The sequence below is a fragment of the Notolepis coatsorum genome (genome assembly GCF_963971535.1).
Source record: "Notolepis coatsorum genome assembly, chromosome: 7".
In the NCBI taxonomy this organism is placed as follows: Eukaryota; Metazoa; Chordata; class Actinopteri; order Aulopiformes; family Paralepididae; genus Notolepis; species Notolepis coatsorum.
In genome coordinates this window covers 4,933,070-4,953,371 of record NC_140171.1, presented here as the reverse complement: position 1 = coordinate 4,953,371, position 20,302 = coordinate 4,933,070, and the positions used below count along the sequence as shown (strand labels likewise).

Genomic DNA, 20,302 nt, shown 5'->3' with positions numbered 1-20,302 from the left:
ACTAATGACTAATTTGGTAGTGGACTAATCTGCCGATTATTTTTTCGATTAGTCGACTAATCGAAAACCAATGTAAACAACACAATTTTTTTTTTTTTTTTTTTTTTTTAATTACCTATCTTTGTGAAAGTGGCTTCTCAGCTCTGGTCCAGCTGAAGACAGAGCAGAGGAACAGATTGGACATGGAGCATGACCTCAGTTGCTTGTCTACCATCACCCCAGACTTTGAGACTCTTGTCAGGACCAAACAACAACATCATAACATGATGATCCCATAGCAAATTAAAATAATGAATAATGAAACATTTGAATTTGGATCTTTAAGCCACTTTAAATGAAAATGTATTTGAAGAACAATACAGCAATCACTCATAACAAGATAAATAAATTAAATAATACAAATTAAAGTGGAAGTGTACTTTAAATAACTTTTGTTTGCTGTGTGTGAGAGGAGTCCGTGTGTGTGTGTCTTACTCTGATCGCTGTGTGAGTGAGAGGAGTGTGTGTACTGTGTAATTTGTGTGTGTGTCTTACTCTGATCGCTGTGTGTGAGTGAGAGGAGTGTGAATGTGTGTGTGTCTTACTCTGATCGCTGTGTGTGAGTGAGAGGAGTGTGTATGTGTGTGTGTCTTACTCTGATCGCTGTGTGTGAGTGAGAGGAGTGTGTATGTGTGTGTCTTACTCTGATCGCTGTGTGTGAGTGAGAGGAGTGCGTGTGTAATGTATTGTCTAGTCTGATCATCTCCTGCAGGGGAACAATGTTTTCAATGTCCAAAATTTGCTATGGGATCATCATGTTATGATGTTGTCTGGAACCCTGAGAAGCCACTCTCACAAAGATAGGTAGTGCAAAAAAAAAAATTAAATAATCTTTTTTTAATGACTAATCGACGCAACAATTTCTCGTCGACGATTTTTTATAATCGACGTCGTCGATTATGTCGACTAATCGTTGCAGCCCTATTTACAAGCACAACAGCATCTTTACTAAATTAATTTTCTGGCCATAGTCAAATCTATTGCAACCCAGCTGTGTGATTTCTCAGGCCTGATGACTCTGAGGCGAGTTAGCTTAGCTTTCTGGGACATCTTGTTTAATGCTTCAGTGACGTTAACATGAGAGCTCTGACCTACCTCTTTAAATTGATTAGATTAGATTAAAATGTATTGTCATTATACAGCAGTACAAGTACAGAGTACAAATGTGACAGCAAAGTGCAATAGTAATCAGATGTATGTACAGAGTTGTAATATTAATATGTACAGTGATACAGATATAAAGACACTGTGGTAGTAAGTCATACTGGCCAGCAGTGTAACTAGTAAAAATAGGTAAGGGATATGTACAGATATAGATATCGTATCTACAGATATGTAAAATGATTATGTAGGTATGTACATACAGGTGTATAAGTAGGTATATAGAATGATTATATGCAGGTATATTCTGACAGATATATATAAGCACATACTATATTGTTCTTGTATATGGGCTTGCTAGTAACAAGCTTGCATTTGCCTCAAACGCAAAGTATTTCAGCACTGCTGTAACAAGAGCCCTGCTGCTTTCCTGTTCAATCAAAACAGGTCATGGAGGCTCTTTCCATATTGAACAAGCAGAACAACAGACGAGATCTGCAGTGTGTGTGTGTGTATGTTAGTAGGTGTGTCACTGTTGGGAGTGAGAAAAATGCAGGCAGCTGGTATCGATAGCGCAGGAAATGAGTATTGAAACCGTTTAAAATATTCAGTGCTGGGGTGCGGCCGGGTAGCGTGAATATTTTCGGCAACCAACTTGTGTTTAGCGTTTCTCTGATTGGCCACTACGCCCATGTGACCGCCGCAGCGCGAGAGAGCTGCAGCGCGGAAATAGGCTGTCTATTGCCTCGCGCTGCAGCGCGGAAATAGGCTGTCTATTGCCATTCTCTAAGACAAACTCTAACCTTAACCAGCTCCTTAACAGCGCCTAAACTTAACCCTTCTAACCATAAGCAACTCCGAAACATTGCCATTCTCTAAGACAAACTCTAACCTTAACCAGCTCCTTAACAGCGCCTAAACTTAACCCTTCTAACCATAAGCAACTCCGAAACAATGCCTAACCTTAACCAACTCCGAAACAATGCTTAAAGTTATGCCTAAACTTAACGGTGAAAGAATGCGAATGCACGTTAAAATGCACGGGTGGGAAGCCGGCGAGGGTGGGTCGGTCCTGGTCATTGTAAACAGAGACTCCTACAGTTCGGTCGGGGCGCCTGCTCAGCGAGGGAAAGGATCTGGGAGAGGTAGTGTGACCTTCCACACGTTACACTCTCCCAGTGAGAGTCCGCGCTGCCAGGTGAAAAGAAGCGGTGGGCTGGCTTAACACATGTGTCGGAGGAAGCATGTGATAGTCTCCGCCCTCCCAGACCGACGGTAGGGGGTAGAGTGCGCAACGACCAGGAAGGGGGAGTGGGAATTGGCATAACGACTAACATTGGGAGGGGAGAAAAGCGGAAAAAGAAGGGGGGAAAAGATTTTTTTGTTTATATATATATTCAGTCCTGGGATGCCTGTAAGATACCACGGTGGGGTTCAGTGATGTGCCTCTGCTTCTGTGTTGCTCGGCTTAAAGACTTGTTGTTCCACCACAGGCCCAGATCAGTGTACCGACCCCTCAACCCACTGGCTCCTAGCAGGGGTGAGTCAGTGTTGCTTCCTCCCCTATTCCTGCCGCGCCCAGAGACACAGCCCTGCTGCTCCACTGTTTAGCCCTCTCAGGTGTACGGATCCGTTCAGCTGAGTTTTAATATTAATGATAACAATGAAAATAATGATGATAATGATCATAATAATAATAATAATAATAATAATAATAATAATAATAATAATAATAATAATAATAATAATAATAATAATAATAATAATGGTAATGATAATAATAATAGTGATACTAATGATAATGATGGTAATGATAATAAACGTTATTTCTATAGCACTTTTCATACAAGAATTGCAGCCCAAAGTGCTTCACAGCAGTAAATACAATGATCATAATAATAATAATAATAATAATAATAATAATGATGATAATGATAATGATAATAATAATGAAAATAATTATTATTTTGGAGATGGAACTCCAAAGGAACATCTCGGGGAAAAGTCCACCTGAAAGGGTTAATGTCTCTCGCCCATGTGACTCTGCCTTGGTGTGTTGGGATTTAAACTGTTTTATTAATAGAACCAACATAACACAGCTTTGATCTCTCTCTCTCTCTCTCTCTCTCTCTCTCTCTCTCTCTCTCTCTCTCTGATCTCAGGTGATGACGACGGTGAGTATTTATAACATTTATGAACATAATTTGAAATGTACTTATTCCAGGCTGTTGTGTTGGAAAAGTTGAAAACTGACAACTGCTCCTTTTTCTTTTCGCTGTCTAGCCGGAGAGGGTTTCTACAACTGGCTGGAAGGTAAATAAATAAATAAATAGTATATTTGGTGTTAGATATACTTATCTTTCTCGACTCCCGGAGTCAGCATTGCCCTGCGGCTTGGGCCGGTCGTCATACTAACTCGTTTGGCTGAGTTAGCGGGAGGGAAGTCGTGGGTGGTAATCTGGCATTGTGGACAGCGATGCCTACAGGTCTGGTCTGGGCGCCTGCTTAGCAGCGAAAGGCAGGAAGTGGTGGAGGCAGCGTGACCTCCCACGCGTTACGCTTCACCAATGAGAATCCTCGCTGCCAGGTGAGAAGAGAGCCACTGGCTGTCTCCACATGTGTCGGAGGAAGCATGTGATGGACTTCAGGGTTCCCTTGTACCGACCAGTAGGAGGAACATGCGCACAACAACCAGGTAGGGGAGGGGGGGAATTGGCACAACGACTAAATTGGGATGGGGAGAAAAATAGAAAAATCAGGCGGAGAAAAAGAGGATTAAAAAAAAATAAAGATATACTTATCTTTTTCGAGTCATTTGTTTAAATGTTGATTCACAACTTCCTTTAATGACACAAACACAGGGTTAGTACAAGGTCCTTCAAGTGCTTAAAGTGCTTGATTGAAAAGATTATAATCAAGGCCTGGAATTCATTGAAAACAGCCCATTTTTTAACGAGGTTCTTAGAAAATCCTTGAAATTCAAATCAACCATTTGCATTGAACGTTTTGTTGCTTCCATGATACAATCGTTTTGAATCAAGAAATGTAATTGTTTAATCTATTCTAAAGTATAACTAATTGTCGGAAATTGGTTTTAAGCCATACATATTGGATCCGCAATCTGCATTTAAAAGTGAATTGTATCCTTTTAAATGCCCTTTTACAATGAAAGATAGTGCTTGGAAAAGTACTTGAAAGTCCTTGAATTTCATTTAGCAATGTCTGTGGGAACCCTGCAAACAGCCACAACACACTATTTACGTCACAACAGGGCTGCTTCCCTTTCAGTTCAAGCAATTAAAAGTGTAAAAAAAAATTGCTGTGGGCGGCTACGTGGTGCAGTGGGCAAGGCGCTCACCACGAATACTGGAGATGCTGGGTTCGCCTGTTTGAGCCCAGCGCTCCACATTGCTTTCAGTTTAGCTGGTTGTCCGTACTAATAGACATTGGCAGTATTAGGGGGTGGGAAACTGATGGGTGGGGATCGGGCGTTGTGGACAGCGACTCCTACAGGTCGGTTGGTGCGCCTGCGCAGTAGAATCAGGAAGCGATGGGGGCGGCACCCCTCCAAAGCGCAGACCACTGACGCTGAAAGATCACGCCGTGCAGGTGAAAAGATGCGACTGCTGTTACCTCGAGTACCGGAGGGGACTCGTGCAATGGCTTACACGTCCACATTGCAGCCGGCTTGTGGGAGGCATGAAACAGCGTTTGAGACAGGGGAGGGTTGAATTGGATGATACGAAATTGGGATGGGAGAAAAAAATTTAAAATGGGAGAAAAAGTGGATACAAAAAAAATTGCTGTTCAGTCGCTGATGACGGAGCCTCCAGTTTAACCCTTTCATTACCACACTACCAAAGGGTTAACCCTTTCACAACCACACTACAGAAGGTTAACCCTTTCACCACCACACTACAGACGGTAGTGTGGTAGTGAAAGGTTAACCTTCTGTATTGTGGTAGTGAAAGGCTTAACCGTCTGTAGTGTGGCAGTGAAAGGGTTAATTGACCTCTCCCTCTCTGTGTCTCTCCCCCAGGCTTGTGTCTTGAGAAGAGGGTGTTCTACAGACTGATCTCTGGTCTTCACAGCAGCATCAACATCCACCTTTGTGCTGAACACCTGCTGGACGGTAGGAGAACTGCTCTCATGATGAACACCAACATCAATATAAACACTGCTCTCATGATGGACACTTAAGATACAAGATACTTTAATGCCACACAACTATGGTTGGTGGTAATTGTTTGCGGTACAGCATGTTAGTTAAACACCAACGCCAGGGCGTTTTGTGTTTGGACTGCTGTGGGGGAAAAAACATCAATAGTCAACGGAAAAACAGGTCTTGGGAAAGTTTGTGAATTGCGTCAACAGTTTGTAAAAGGTGTGTAAACGGATTGCAGTTCAGTTCCGATACACGTGTCAATGTAGTTTGCAAGTTTCTTGTTATGAAGACTAGGGCTGCAACTAATGACTATTTTGGTAGTCTACTAATCTGTCGTTAATCTTTTCGATTAGTCGACTAATCGGAAAAAAAAGTATATTAAAAAAAATATATTTTCTTTTATAATTTTTTTTATTTTGCACTACCTATCTTTGTGAAAGTGGCTTCTCAGCTCTGGTCCAGCTGAAGACAGAGCAGGGGAACAGATTGGACATTGAGCATGACCTCAGAGTTGCTTTGTCTACCATCACCCCAGACTTTGAGACTCTTGTCAGGAGCAAACAACATCCCCAGTTATCCCATTTTATTTTTATTTCTTTAGTTAGTTTAGTTAGTTCCCCCAAACTTACTGTCGGTCTGTTATGTTAAGCTAAGAAGTCTTCAGCTGGACCAGAGCTGAGAAGCCACTTTCACAAAGATAGGTAGTGCAAAAAATTATAATAATAATAATCATGATATATATATTTTTTTTTAACGACTAATCGACGCAACAATTCCACGTTGATGATTTTTTATAATCGACATCGTCGATTATGTCGACTAATCGTTGCAGCCCTAATGAAGACTGACATACGCGTATGTAGTGATTATACATCATGATGAACGCCGACCAAAGCCCTCAAGTCCAGGAAAAGGTATTGCAGTCTGCTCATGTGCTTTTGTAAATGTGTCCGCTTTAGTTGCCCCGGCAACCATCCTCACTTTGTCCGTACCGTCGTAAAGGAACACGCCGGGATTATCGGGGAAACGCACTCACCGTCTTCTCCAGAGTCAGACAAGAAGATGGACACCAATTTCCTCTCTGTGTGCGTTCACTAGTAAAGCTATCCAGCTGCAAGCTAGCCTAGCTTAGCACAAATTAATGGAAGCGGATACGGACTAACTAGCGTAGCTGTTGGGCCAAAAACACCCCTCCCAGAGTTTTAAGCTATAGGCTAGTGGGCCGTATCCACTTCCATTCATTTACGCTAAGCTAGGTTAGCTTGCAGCCGAATAGCTTTCTACTGAACGCACGGAGAGAGAAAACTGTTGTCCATCTTCTCGTCTGACTCTGGAGAAGACGGGGAGCGCGTGCTCCTTTAAGACGGTACGGACAGAGTGAGGATGGTTGCCGGGGCAACTAAAGCGCACACATTTACAAAAGCACATCAGCAGCTACAGACGGACCCATTCTCACGCGCAAATACATAGAATAGTTAGAATTCTATCTTGGCACGTGTGAACGGAAGTGGATACGGACCAGCTAGCCTAGCTTAGCACAAATTAATGGAAGTGGATACGGACCAGCTAGCCTAGCCGTTGGCCAAAAACATGGAGACCTTGTAGAAACTAAGGGGTGGGAATCACCAGAGGCCTCACGATACGATATTATCACGGTACTTAAGTCGCGATACGATAGTATTGCGATTCAAAATATATTGCGATATGCAGTGTATTGCGATATTAATATTGCGATTTATTATTACCTTTTTTCAACTGCAAAGTAAAACTTTGTCAACATGTTTTATCTAATAAAATAAAGTTGTCAGTCTGTTCATCTCACTTCAATCATTTATATCGCAGTAAATGGGATTTTCTCAAGCAGACGGATGTAAACACTGTAATCTGGTGTTGCATGTACCTGACAAACTGAACTGTTTGTATTACAGTCATATTCCAACTTAACTGAATGCACACGTGTGTGTGTGTGTGTGTGTGTGTGTGTGTGTGTGTGTGTGTGTGTGTGTGTGTGTGTGTGTGTGTGTGTGTGTGTGTGTGTGTGTGTGTGTGTGTGTGTGTGTGTGTGTGTGTGTGTGTGTGTGTGTGTGTGTGTGTGTGTGTGTGTGTGTGTGTGTGTGTGTGTGTGTGTGTGTGTGTGTGTGTGTGTGTGTGTGTGTGTGTGTGTGTGTGTGTGTGTGTGTGTGTGTGTGTGTGTGTGTGTGTGTGTGTGTGTGTGTGTGTGTGTGTGTGTGTGTGTGTGTGTGTGTGTGTGTGTGTGTGTGTGTGTGTGTGTGTGTGTGTGTGTGTGTGTGTGTGTGTGTGTGTGTGTGTGTGTGTGTGTGTGTGTGTGTGTGTGTGTGTGTGTGTGTGTGTGTGTGTGTGTGTGTGTGTGTGTGTGTGTGTGTGTGTGTGTGTGTGTGTGTGTGTGTGTGTGTGTGTGTGTGTGTGTGTGTGTGTGTGTGTGTGTGTGTGTGTGTGTGTGTGTGTGTGTGTGTGTGTGTGTGTGTGTGTGTGTGTGTGTGTGTGTGTGTGTGTGTGTGTGTGTGTGTGTGTGTGTGTGTGTGTGTGTGTGTGTGTGTGTGTGTGTGGACTACTGTACTATTACAGCCAGGTATTGAAATGAACAATGCAACTTCCTTATCCAAAAAAAAAAATCGTTGCATAATAAAATATCGATACTTGGCGTCCTTGTATCGATACAGTATCGCGATACTATACTGTGTTGATATTTCCCCCCACCACCACTAGTAGAAACCATGAGGTGCATGTGTCTCCCCCCCCCTCACAGAGGGCTGGGGCAAGTCCGTGTGGGGCCCCAACGTGCAGGAGTTCCAGCAGCGCTTCGGCCCGGCGGAGACCAAGGGCGAGGGCACGCGGCGCCTGAAGAACCTCTACTTCCTGTACCTCATCGAGCTGCGCGCGCTCTCCAAGGTGGCGCCCTACTTCGAGCGCGCCTTCATCAAGCTGTACACCGGCGACGCCCGCGAGGACTCCGCCACCAAGGAGCTGCTGCTGAAGGTCTTCAACGACACCAAGTGAGAGGCGGGAAAGAAAAGGGGGGGGGGGGGGGGGGGGATATATATAGTAAAGATAAATAAATATATATATATTTCTTTTTTTTATCCACTTTTTCTCCTCTTTTTCAATTTTTCTCCCATCCCAATTTCCTCTCGTGCCAATTCTCCCCTCCCCTGTCTTGAACGTTGCTCGCATATGCCCCCCACTGGCCGGTTGTAGGGAGGATAGAAGCCTTGCATCACGTGTCCTCCCCTCCGATACACGAGGAGGCAGCCTGTCACATCTTCTTTTCACCTTCCAGCGCGGACTCTCATTTGGCGAGGTGTAGCGTGTGGGAGGCTCACACTGCCCCCCCGCCATTTCCTGTCTCTGCTGTGCAGGCGTCCCCCAACCGACCTGTGGGAGTCGCTGTCCACAACGTCCAGATTACCACCCATCGAATTCCACCCGCTAACCCGGATTCGAACCCGGTGTCTCTTGCGTTGGTGACGAGCGCAATGTCCGCTGCGCCACCCAGCCGCCCTATAAATATATATTATTATTTATTTATTTTATATATACATTTATTTATATATATTATATATATATATATTTATTTATTTATATATATTATATTTTATATATATACATTTATTTATATATATATATATATATATATATATATATATATTTAGATATTTATTTATATAAAATAAGGCTCACGCTGCCCCCGATACTTCCTGATTCTGCTGTACAGGCGCACCAACCGACCTGTAGGAGTCGCTGTCCACAATGTCCAATCCCCACCCACCGGCTTTCCCACCCTCTACCACTGCCAATTGTGGTAGTATGAACGACCGGCCGAGCCGGTAGCAACGCCAAGAGCTGGGCTTCGATACCAGCATCTCCTGCTTTAGTGGCGAGCGCCTTGCCCACTGCGCCACTCGGCCGCCCTTAATACAGTCTTTTATCATAGATCGCGAGATAAAACGTGTTATGTGCCGAATCGTTCTGGTTGATTCCCTGAACCCCCCAAATACTCCCAAATCAAAGGTATATAACATGTATATATGTACCTTCACAAGGGGGGGGGGGGGTGTTTTAACTCAAAAATGTGATCGTGTTTGCCGAGCATGTTTTTCGTCCGGTGAAACACCAAGCCAGTTCAGACACAGACGATACTGCCACCTGGTGATAGTCGATGGGCATTGCAGTTCTAGTGTATGTTGATGTGCCAAAGTGATCACGTGGTTCCAGACAAATCTTTGTCATTTTTTTTCTTCACATTTCTTTAACACTATGGGTGCCGGAGGTTAAATTCATGCTATACCATAGGTTGCCGGCTCTATTTGTCTATGGATAAGTACCCCTTCTTTGCATGGCTATAACTTTTTTTATTCTATTGCTACATTGCCATTATTAGGGCCCATTCAAAGTCCTATATGTATTGTTCATTGTGTAGCAACGTTAAACTTTTTCATTCACATATTCATAGTAAAGTATGGTCTAATGTATAAGTATGTTTTCATCTCTTTCTGCAGCTTTCTCCAGAACGTGATCTATAGCCCCAAATGCATTATATTGATGATGAAATACAGTTTGATGGCAATCGGGGCGATATAAAACATTTCAATTGGACGTACTTCTAGAATGATCTACGTATGATCTGATGATGACCGGATGGGCGGGGGATCGTTTATAATTCCGTGGGCAGCGTTATATCATTCATCTAGTGTGGGTCATATGTTCATAACTGTTTATATGGAACACGTTCAAGAATAACGCTGAATCTCACCGGATCTTCCTCGCGCCGTTGGACGATCAGCGTGGTGTAGACCGTTTTCGATTATGGGATGTTTATCCTGATGAACCATTTCCAGCTTGTATAATACTATATACGTCCAAATCATGTTGTTTATCGAGTTATTGGCAATGGATCGCTATTATATTGTGACGAGCCAGAGTGCCGGCAGCCAAACCGAGTGCCCGGAAGTAATATGGCCGACCAGCACAACCTCCATAGCACTTCCTGTTTGGCGATTGCGCCGATCGGCCACCAGATGGCGCTCCTGAACCGCCAGAGAGCTCAGTGGGTCCTCCTGGTGGATCTCAGGCCAGCGGAGGGGAAATATGAATCCGATCACAGATTTTTGAAATATTGATATTAAAGACGCTGTAAAGCGTCCTTCGGCAACTTGAGCATGGCCGGGAATGACGCTGTAAAGCGTTTCCCGGCAGTTAAAGTGTTAAAATGTATTTTCTTCTTCTTTTACATGAAACAAGACAACACAATACAGTAATAACAACAATAAACAGGACATGGTAACAACAACAATAACAATAACGACAACGGAAATAACCAAAACAATAAAACGGTACATACAAATTAAATTGCGTTACCACAGACAACCACAAAAGACATTTCCTCCCCCACTCCCACCCCAGGACCCCCGGACCCCCCAGGATCAGCACCCACGACTCCGCTTCGCCGCTAAATCATGGCCTAATAATTCATGCAGTTGTGATTTTTGTAACACCTCCCTCCCCCCCCCCCCCCCCCCCTTTACTTTGTCACAAAGAACACGACGTAAACCTTTCTTTCTCTCTCCAGAGCGTTCCCCATGCACTTCGACGAGAGCTCCATGTTCGCCGGCCACAAGATAGAAGCCAAAACTTTAAAGGTAAAGTGGAAGCTTCACCAGGAGGTCGTGTCTTCAGTGTGTCGGCACCGCCGTCGGTGTGTGAGTGTGTGAGTGAGTGAGTGTGTGAGTGAACGTGTGAGTGAACGGGTAAAAATGTGAGGAACAAATTGTGAAGCGCTTTGGAGAAAAAGCTGTTATATAAATGCACCATTTATAACGTGACGTTAGGGTTATCACGACGGACGGACGGACGGACGGGGCTCAGGAGGTAGAGCGGTTGCCTGGTAATCGGAAGGTTCCCGGTTCGAGTCCCGCTCCTCTCGGGCAGCGTGGCGAAGTGTCCTTGAGCAAGAACGTTCAAGGTTGGGGCATAAGGCCGCAATCATACACCGCCACTGAATCCTGTCTCGTGCTTTGGCCCGTGCTGTGTCCCAGGAAAGACCCATCTCCTTCAGCTCCATCATCACTGTCCTTCGCCCAGGTGTTCTTTGGTCTACCCCTCTTTCTCTTCCCAACTGGGGTCCATCTCAAGGCAACTTTGGGTAACCCTTCATTGGGCATCCTCAATACATGGCCGAGCCATCTTAACCTCCGTCTCCTTATCTCAAGCTGCCTGTCTTCTTATAAAGTTCCTCATTCAAGATTCTATTTGTGGCCAAAAGATGTTGCAGATCCTACGTAAGTAAGCAGCTATTGTGGAAGACGTCAACCTTTCTCATATCCTGTTTTGTTCCTCTCCAGCACTCAGAGCCATATAGCAGGACAGACTTAACATTGCTGTTGTAGAGCCTGAGTTTGGTTTTAAGGCTATATTGTTTAGACTTCCAGAGAATCCAGATGTTGCGAAGTTGGCTGAAAGCACCTCTTGCTTTGTTGAGACGCGTCTTTGACGTCCTTGAGCGAGACACTCGACCCCTAACTGCTTCCGATGTGCAGGTTGGCACCTCGCACGGTCGCCTTGTAGCGGGTCAGCAGGAAGGGTACAACTCTGGCAGATGAGTAACAATGGTCATCAAACGGTGTTGGAACTCGGGTGCTGCAGTCTTGAGTGCATAGTAGTAAAGACATATTAGCATAGTAGGTAGTAATATAGGCAAGGAAGATTATTTAGTTACAAAGTGCACGATGGTAGAAGACGGTACGAAGGTTAGTAGGTTATTGCAGGTGTAATCAATCTTTTGACTGCTAGTACATGAGTAATGCTATCAAATTATCCAGACTAATAGAATGTTACATATTCATATTATAGTTATATAACATGTAGTTAAATATTCCACTAGGAATCTGTCCAAACTCATGTCCACTATGGGGGCGACAGAGGTTCCCGGTTCCAAACCCACTCCTCCCGGGCAGCGTGTCGATGTGTCCTTGAGCAAGACACTTAACCCCTAACTGCTCCCGGTGAGCAGGTCGGCACCTCGCATGGTCACCTCCGCCGTCGGTGTGTGAATGTGTGAGTGAACGGGTAAAATGTGAGGAACAAATTTGTAAAGCGCTTTCGATAAAAGCTGTTGTATAAAAATGCAACGTTTACCCTTTATGTCCTAAAACATCTCCCCCTCACCCCTCCCCCCTCCCCAGGAGGAATTCCGCCTCCATTTCAAGAACATCTCGAGGATCATGGACTGCGTGGGCTGCAGTAAGTGTCGTCTGTGGGGGAAACTACAGGTACGCCATAGCGAGCTTAAGGGATAACTCCACTATTTTGGGAAATTAGCTTATTTAACATCTTCCCTGGAGTTAGACAAGAAGATGCATACCTTTTTTGTCTCTGTGCGTGCATTTTAGCTTTGGGAATAGATGCTCCGTTAGCATAGCTTAGCTTCATCACTGGAAGTGAGGCAGGACAGTAGCCTTACAGTGCCTTACAGTGTATTGCAAGGTCTGACATTGACCAAACTTGATATGCATGACCTTGGTGGGCTCTAGGTCAACTCCTGAAAAGGGGGTCAATGTCAGACTTTGCAATCAAAAGTTAGGGGGCTAATAACCCTTGCCATAATTTCAGTGCGCCCCTAACTTTTGATTGCAAGGTCTGACATTGACCCCCTTTTCAGGAGTTGACCTAGAGCCCACCAAGGTCATGCATATCAAGTTTGGTCAATGTCAGACCTTGCAATACACTGTAAGGCACTGTAAGGCTACTGTCCTGCCTCACTTCCAGTGATGAAGCTAAGCTATGCTAACGGAGCATCTATTCCCAAAGCTAAAATGCACGCACAGAGACAAAAAAGGTATGCATCTTCTTGTCTAACTCCAGGGAAGATGCTAAATAAGCTAATTTCCCAAAATAGTGGAGTTATCCTTTAAGGGATGCAATAGTGTTTATCAATTCAAAAAAAATTATAAAAAAAATAAATTTAGTCAGTATGAAAATAAAATGTGATCTGTATAGTGAGATTTTTTTTTTTTTTCTCTTTTATTCTTTATTCTTTATCATTATTATTATTATAAAAATGTTTCTTGTTTAACTGTGGATAGTGTTTCTTTTATAATGGTATAAATGATTATTTGTGTAAATTAGGTTGTACGCCGACCATTAAGAAAATACTTGTTAGTTTAGGAATAAGGGGCAGGTAACTATAAGATTTATTCTTCTTCCTGCTCCTTTTGTCCATGGAATGACTATTTATGATTTTTTTTTAATGAAGAAACTATGATTGTATTATTCCATGTGGCAAATAAAAACTCTGAACTGAACTGTTATATCTCTCTGTTGTGATATTAAAGGTGCTATAGCTACCATCCCGCCACTAGATGTCTCATCTAAATCACACCGTATGTGTACCGTCTTGCATGTGAGTTAACCCACCTCTCCCCCCTCTGGACGGACGTGGCAGACGGAAGGACTGGGCACGGCTCTGAAGATCCTCTTCTCTGAGAAGGAGATCCAGAACCTGCCGGAACACAGCCCCTCCAAGGGCTTCCAGCTGACGCGTCAGGAGATAGTGTCCCTGCTGAACGCCTTTGCCAGGTAACTAGGCTGCTTACTTTCTTTTTAACCCGTAATAAAACACAAGGTACATGTGCCCTAAAGATGAGGGGTGCGTGAATGTGCCCTAAAGATGAGGGGTGGGGCACCAGGGTGGTGGCGCACCACGTAACGCACTGTAGTGCAAACGCGGCCGTCCTGGGTTCGACTCCCGGACCCGGCGACATTTGCCGAATGTCTCCTCCCCCATATCTTCTCCCATCCTCCCTCTCTGTCCTGAATAAAGCAATATAATGCCAAAAAAAAAGTCGAGGGGTAGGTGAATGTTCCCTAAAGATGAGGGGTAGGTGAATGTTCCCTAAAGACGAGGGGTAGGTGAATGTTCCCTAAAGATGAGTGGTAGGTGAATGTTCCCTAAAGATGAGGGGGGGTAGGTGAATGTTCCCTAAAGATGAGGGGGGTAGGTGAATGTTCCCTAAAGATGAGGGGTAGGTGAATGTTCCCTAAAGATGAGGGGTAGGTGAATGTTCCCTAAAGACGAGGGGTAGGTGAATGTTCCCTAAAGATGAGGGGGGGTAGGTGAATGTTCCCTAAAGATGAGGGGTAGGTGAATGTTCCCTAAAGACGAGGGGTAGGTGAATGTTCCCTAAAGATGAGGGGTAGGTGAATGTTCCCTAAAGATGAGGGGTAGGTGAATGTTCCCGGTCGGTTGGTGCGCCTGCGCAGTAGAATCAGGAAGTGTCGGGGGCAGCGTGAGCCTCCCACGCGTTACTCCTCGCCACTGAGAGATCGAGCTGCGCAGGTGAAAAGATGCGACTGCTGTTACCTCAAGTACCGGAGGGGACTTGTGCTATGTATGACTTAGTCCACATTGCAGCCGGCTTGTGGGAGGCAAGAAACAGCGTTCGTGACAGGGGAGGGTTGAATTGGATGATACGAAATTGGGATGGGAGAAAATATAGAAAATGGGAGAAAAAGTGGATAAAAAAAAAAGATGAGGGGTAGGTGAATGTTCCCTAAAGATGAGGAGTAGGTGAATGTTCCCTAAAGATGAGGGGTAGGTGAATGTTCCCTAAAGATGAGGAGTAGGTGAATGTTCCCTAAAGATGAGGGGTAGGTGAATGTTCCCTAAATATTAGGGGTAGGTGAATGTTCCCTAAAGATGAGGAGGGGTAGGTGAATGTTTCCTAAAGATGAGGAGTAGGTGAATGTTCCCTAAAGATGAGGGGTAGGTGAATGTTCCCTAAAGATGAGGGGTAGGTGAATGTTCCCTAAAGATGAGGAGTAGGTGAATGTTCCCTAAAGACGAGGGGTAGGTGAATGGGTGTAACATGTCCGGTAAAGAGCACATGAGTTTATTGAATGTTCTTATCAAAAGTGCACATTTAAGAATGTTTTGATGAAGAATACAAGTTCAAATGAGGTCGTCTGCGGAAATGCAACCTATTTGTACTATTCTGTCCTCTGCCATCGCATTGAAGACAATAGATAATCTCAGAGAGGACTTATCTGTTTCTCTCTCCTCCCCTACTCATCTCTCTCTGTCTCTCTTTCTCTCTCTGTCTCTCACCTATATCTCTCTTTCTCTCTCTTTCTCTCTCAACAAATTCTCTGAATTTCATAAAAGTCAGTCAAAGCTTACCAAAAGCACGAGCAGTGAACTCCAAGCCCACGTGACTGAACTCAAACTAGAAAGAAACAGACTAAGAAATGACGTAAACTCCATGATAAAAACTGCAAAAAAAAATTTCATCAATGACAAAACTGAGGAAAACAAAAATAAACCACGTGAACTTTGGAAATTACTCAATAATCAACTAGGCTGCAGTAAAAAACTTAAAACCAGGTTCTCAAACATAAACATAAAGACGGACAACACGCTCATCACAGACAAACTGGATGTAGCCAATTACTTAAACACTTTCTTCACAAACATAGCCACAACACTGGTAAACAAACTACCCTCCCACTCAGGGCAGTATGGGGTAGAACACATAGTAGCATACTACAAGAACCTAGGCGTCCACAAAGACGATTTCAAACTGGAAATGGTAACTACAGATGAGGTACTCAATAAACTGAGCGCCCTCCAACCGAACAAGGCCACTGGCCATGACAACATCCCCTCCAAATTCCTCAGAGACTCAGCAGCCGCCATCACCCCAGTCATCACACACATAATAAACCTCTCCATAAAACAGGGACACGTCCCCAAGGACTTCAAAATAGCGAGAGTAACACCCCTGCACAAAAAGGGCAGCAAATTAGACCCAGGCAACTACCGCCCTGTTTCTATCCTTACATCCATCTCGAAAGTCATGGAAAAAATAGTATACGAACAGGTCGAAAAGTACCTTACGGATAAAAATCTAATCTACGAATTCCAATCTGGCTTCAGAACATCCCACTCCACTGACACATGCCTTCTCTATTTGAACGACCACATCAAGCAAGAGGTGGACGCGGGCAAATACTGCGGCATGGTCATGCTGGACCTACAAAAGGCCTTCGACACTGTCAATCACACCATTCTGATTGACAAGCTAAAAGCAATTGGTTTTGATAGTTTATCAGTGAGCTGGATACAATCCTACCTGGAGGGGAGAGAACAGATGGTGGAGGTAAACGGTACCCTATCCCCCCCCCTCACAGTGAACTGTGGTGTTCCACAAGGAAGCATACTAGGACCACTACTGTTCCTAATTTATGCAAATGACATGTCGTCAGCTTGTGACTGCAACTTGTTCCTGTTTGTGGACGACTCAGCCCTGCTGGTCTCTGACAAGAACAAGTTACAGGTTGAAAAAACCCTCAGCTCGGAACTAGGCAAAATCTGCATATGGCTCGCCGACAACAAACTATCATTACACATGGGCAAAACAGAGTCCATTCTCTTCGGTTCAAATAACAAACTCAGCAAAACAGACGGCTTCTCAGTTACAGTGGGTGACAATATTGTCACAAGGAAAGATGAAATTACCTACCTGGGTTCCATCCTAGAGGCTAATCTTTCCTGTGACAAAATGGCATCCAATGTAATAAAAAAAGTCAATCAACGAACTCGATTCTTGTACCGGATCTCCTCCCTGGTAAACAAGAATACCCTGAAGACTCTGGCAGGAGCACTCATTCAAGGGTACTACGACTATGCTTGCACCTCATGGTACCAAAGCACCTCAAAGGCACTAAAAACCAAATTACAAACATCTCAAAACAAACTACTCAGCAAACTACTCAGCACCTCAAAGGCACTAAAAACCAAATTACAAACATCTCAAAACAAACTAGTCAGACTACTGCTTGACCTGACTCCTAGAACCCACCTCACCCCTGCACACTTTGCCAACCTAGGATGGCTTAGAGTAGACGACAGAGTACAGCAACTTGCAATGGGCCTGGTCTACAAGATACACTACACGACCAAGGTACCCATGTACATGTCAAAATACTTCCCAAAGGTCAGTGAATACCACGATCACAACACCAGAGGGAGCTCCACAAATCATGTAAAACCCAGATTTGGCTCAAACAAGGGACTAAACACGTTTCGCAATTATGCCACAACAATGTGGAACACCCTACCCAAAGCTGTAAAGGAATGTAAATCACTACCCACCTTCAAAAACACTCTCAAAGAACACCTACGGGAGACTGCAATTCAAAACTGGCCCCTACAAATGTCCTAACCCAGTTGTACAATAAAGACCAAGCATGGCTTTGTCAGTATTCCAATGTACAGCCCCACCCAACCCCACCCCACCTACCCAACCTCCTCCAATGTACAGTTTCCATGTCAAATGTATGTCAGTATTCCAATGTACAGTGTCCCCCCCCCCTACCCCCCCCCCCCCCCCCCCCCCACCTCCAATGTACAGCCCCACCCCACCTACTCAACCTCCCCCAATGCACAGTTTCTATGTCAAATGTATATACTCTTCTTCTGGATTTTTTTAGTATCACAAACAGTACTGTATTTGAAAATCTGGTATGTCATAAATGTATAGATGTAGCAGTACTGTCTATCTGTATGTCGTGTGTGTCATATGATGAATTGAAAATGGGGGACCCTGATGGAAACAAGACGAAAGTCTTTCTCAGGTCTGCATCCTCTTAACAATTGTATGTATTGAGCTGTACTGTACTGTACCCATTCTGCAATCTGTTAATAAACTTTTCAATCAATCAAAACTCTATATCTCTCTTTCTCTCTTCTCTTTCTCTCTCTCACCTCTATATCTCTTTTTCTGTCTCTCTCACCTCTTTATCTCTCTTTCTCTCTCCTCTCTCTCTGTCTCTCTCTCTCTGTCTCTCTCTTTCTCTGTCTCTCCCAGGTTGTCCACCAGCATACACCAGCTCCATAACTTCCGCTCCCTGCTGGAGAACAAGAGGTAACGGACGCACCTCCACAAACTGTCCAGCGTGTGGAGCCAAAACCCAGAGGGAACTGCAATAGTCTTATTCAAGCCCAGAATAAGACCTCTTTCAGGGACACCAGGATTAACACTGAACCCCCCCCCCCGCCCCACACACACACACACACACACGCACCCCTCCACTTAAACCTCCTCACCTTGTAAACTATCTCCACACTTTGATGCCACCAAGGTTCCCCTAAATCCTGACGGATAACAGCCAGCCATACTTATGTCTTTATTACCCAAATCAAAGATGGACTTAAGGTTACAATGATATCTCCAAAAATATCAATCCACCCCCAGTTAAAACCACATCAGCAAGGGACAAAATTATAGCCATTCCCCCCCCCCCCCCCCCCCCCCCCCCAAATCGTCAATTTTGAACAAAGAGACAGTTCGTAGACAAAGACACCCCGGACCCGGGTGGCCCCTCCTCTCCCTTAAGAGGGGGTCGTGGATGGAGGGAGAGAGCGGAGGGAGAGAACGGAGGGAAGGGAGCGGAGGGAGAGAGCGGAGGGAGGAGACCGTCTGACGACGCAGGACGTGTGACAGGAGGCGGAGTCTTCAGACCGCTGTTCTCCTCGTGCATCACACGACTCCGCCTCCTCCTGCGTCATCACACCCTGCTGACTCCGCCTCCTCATGCGTCATCACACCCTGCTGACTCCGCCTCCTCATGCGTCATCACACCCTGCTGACTCCGCCTCCTCCTGCGTCATCACACCCTGCTGACTCCGCCTCCTCATGCGTCATCACACCCTGCTGACTCCGCCTCCTCATGCGTCATCACACTCTGCTGACTCCGCCTCCTCCTGCGTCATCACACCCTGCTGACTCCGCCTCCTCATACGTCGCACCCTGCTGACTCCGCCTCCACGGACCTGTTGGGCTTTTCTAAACGAAAATAAACTAAACATGGACTGGATTTGTACCCCGAAGACTGTCCCTTAAGGATTTAAGGATTGCTTCTTTGAGTTTAGGACTTGCTTTGCGCTGACTTGTGGGGAGGAGGGGGGGGGGAGTGGACCTGGCTTTGCTCTGATGAGCTGCTGTGGCTTAACGTCTTGTGTGTCTGTAGACCATGTGCTTCACCCCTGCCTCTCTCTCTCTGCCTCTCTGTCTCTCTCTCTCTCTGTCTCTCCTCTCTGTCTCTCTCTCCTCTCTCTCCGTCTCTCTCTCTGTCTCTGTCTCTCTCTCTCTGTCTCTCTCCTCTCTGTCTCTCTCCTCTCTCTCCGTCTCTCTCCTCCCTCTCTCTCTCTGTATCTCTCTCTGTCTCTCTCTCCTCTCTCTGTCTCTCCCCCTCTTTCTCTCTCTCTCTCTCTCTCTCTCTCTGTCTCTGTCTCTGTCTCTGTCTCTCCTCCCTCTCTCTCTCTCTCTCCTCCCTCTCTCGGTCTGTCTCTCTCCTCCCTCTCTCGCTGTATCTCTGTCTCTCTCCTCTCTGTCTCTCTCTCCTCCTCTCCTCTCCTCTCCCTCTTTCTTTTTTTTGGGATCCCTTTTTTGAGAAACACCGCTCAATGCCTGAGAATCTGTACCTGTTCTGTTTATCATCTCAGGCGTAATTAACAAGCTAGCTAGACTTTGTGTGTGTGTGTGTGTTTGAGAGAGAGAGAGAGCAAGAGAGAGGGAGAGAGCTCATGCTTGCGTTGAATGTGTGTGTTTTTAGATTATCAGCAATTGCAGCTATTGAGGAGTGAACTACAATTAATTCCATTCTTGGATAATCGCTAATTCAACGGTTGTTAGTGCATTATGTGCGAAGCTAGAATTCTATTACTAAATTAAACTATTCCATATTTTGCGTGTGAGAATGGGTCCGTCTGTAGCTGCTGGATGGGCTTTTGTAAATGTGTCCGCTTTAGTTGCCACGGCAACCATCCTCACTCTGTCCGTACCGTCGTAAAGGAGCACGCGCTCGCCGTCTTCTCCAGAGTCGGACAAGAAGATGGACACCGGTTTCCTCTCTGTGTGTTCAGTAGTAAAGCTATCCATCTGCAAGCTAGTCTAGCTTAGCACAAATGAATGGAAGCTAGCC

The 20,302-nt window shown here is 45.0% G+C and overlaps 1 protein-coding gene across 1 annotated transcript in view; it reads left to right on the top strand.

Annotated features, from left to right (window-relative positions):
* The window catches only part of ero1b (endoplasmic reticulum oxidoreductase 1 beta), a 48,486-nt gene extending 28,418 nt beyond the window's left edge, over positions 1–20,068 (top strand). The window contains exons 8-15 of the mRNA XM_084317889.1: positions 2,634–2,680; positions 3,424–3,453; positions 5,180–5,272; positions 8,073–8,319; positions 10,893–10,962; positions 12,505–12,591; positions 13,764–13,897; positions 18,187–20,068. Of these exons, the coding sequence (XP_084174015.1) occupies positions 2,634–2,680; positions 3,424–3,453; positions 5,180–5,272; positions 8,073–8,319; positions 10,893–10,962; positions 12,505–12,591; positions 13,764–13,897; positions 18,187–18,247 (769 nt within the window). The 3' untranslated portion in view covers positions 18,248–20,068. The remainder of the gene's footprint in view (positions 1–2,633; positions 2,681–3,423; positions 3,454–5,179; positions 5,273–8,072; positions 8,320–10,892; positions 10,963–12,504; positions 12,592–13,763; positions 13,898–18,186) is intronic.
* The last annotated feature ends 234 nt before the right edge of the window (positions 20,069–20,302 follow it).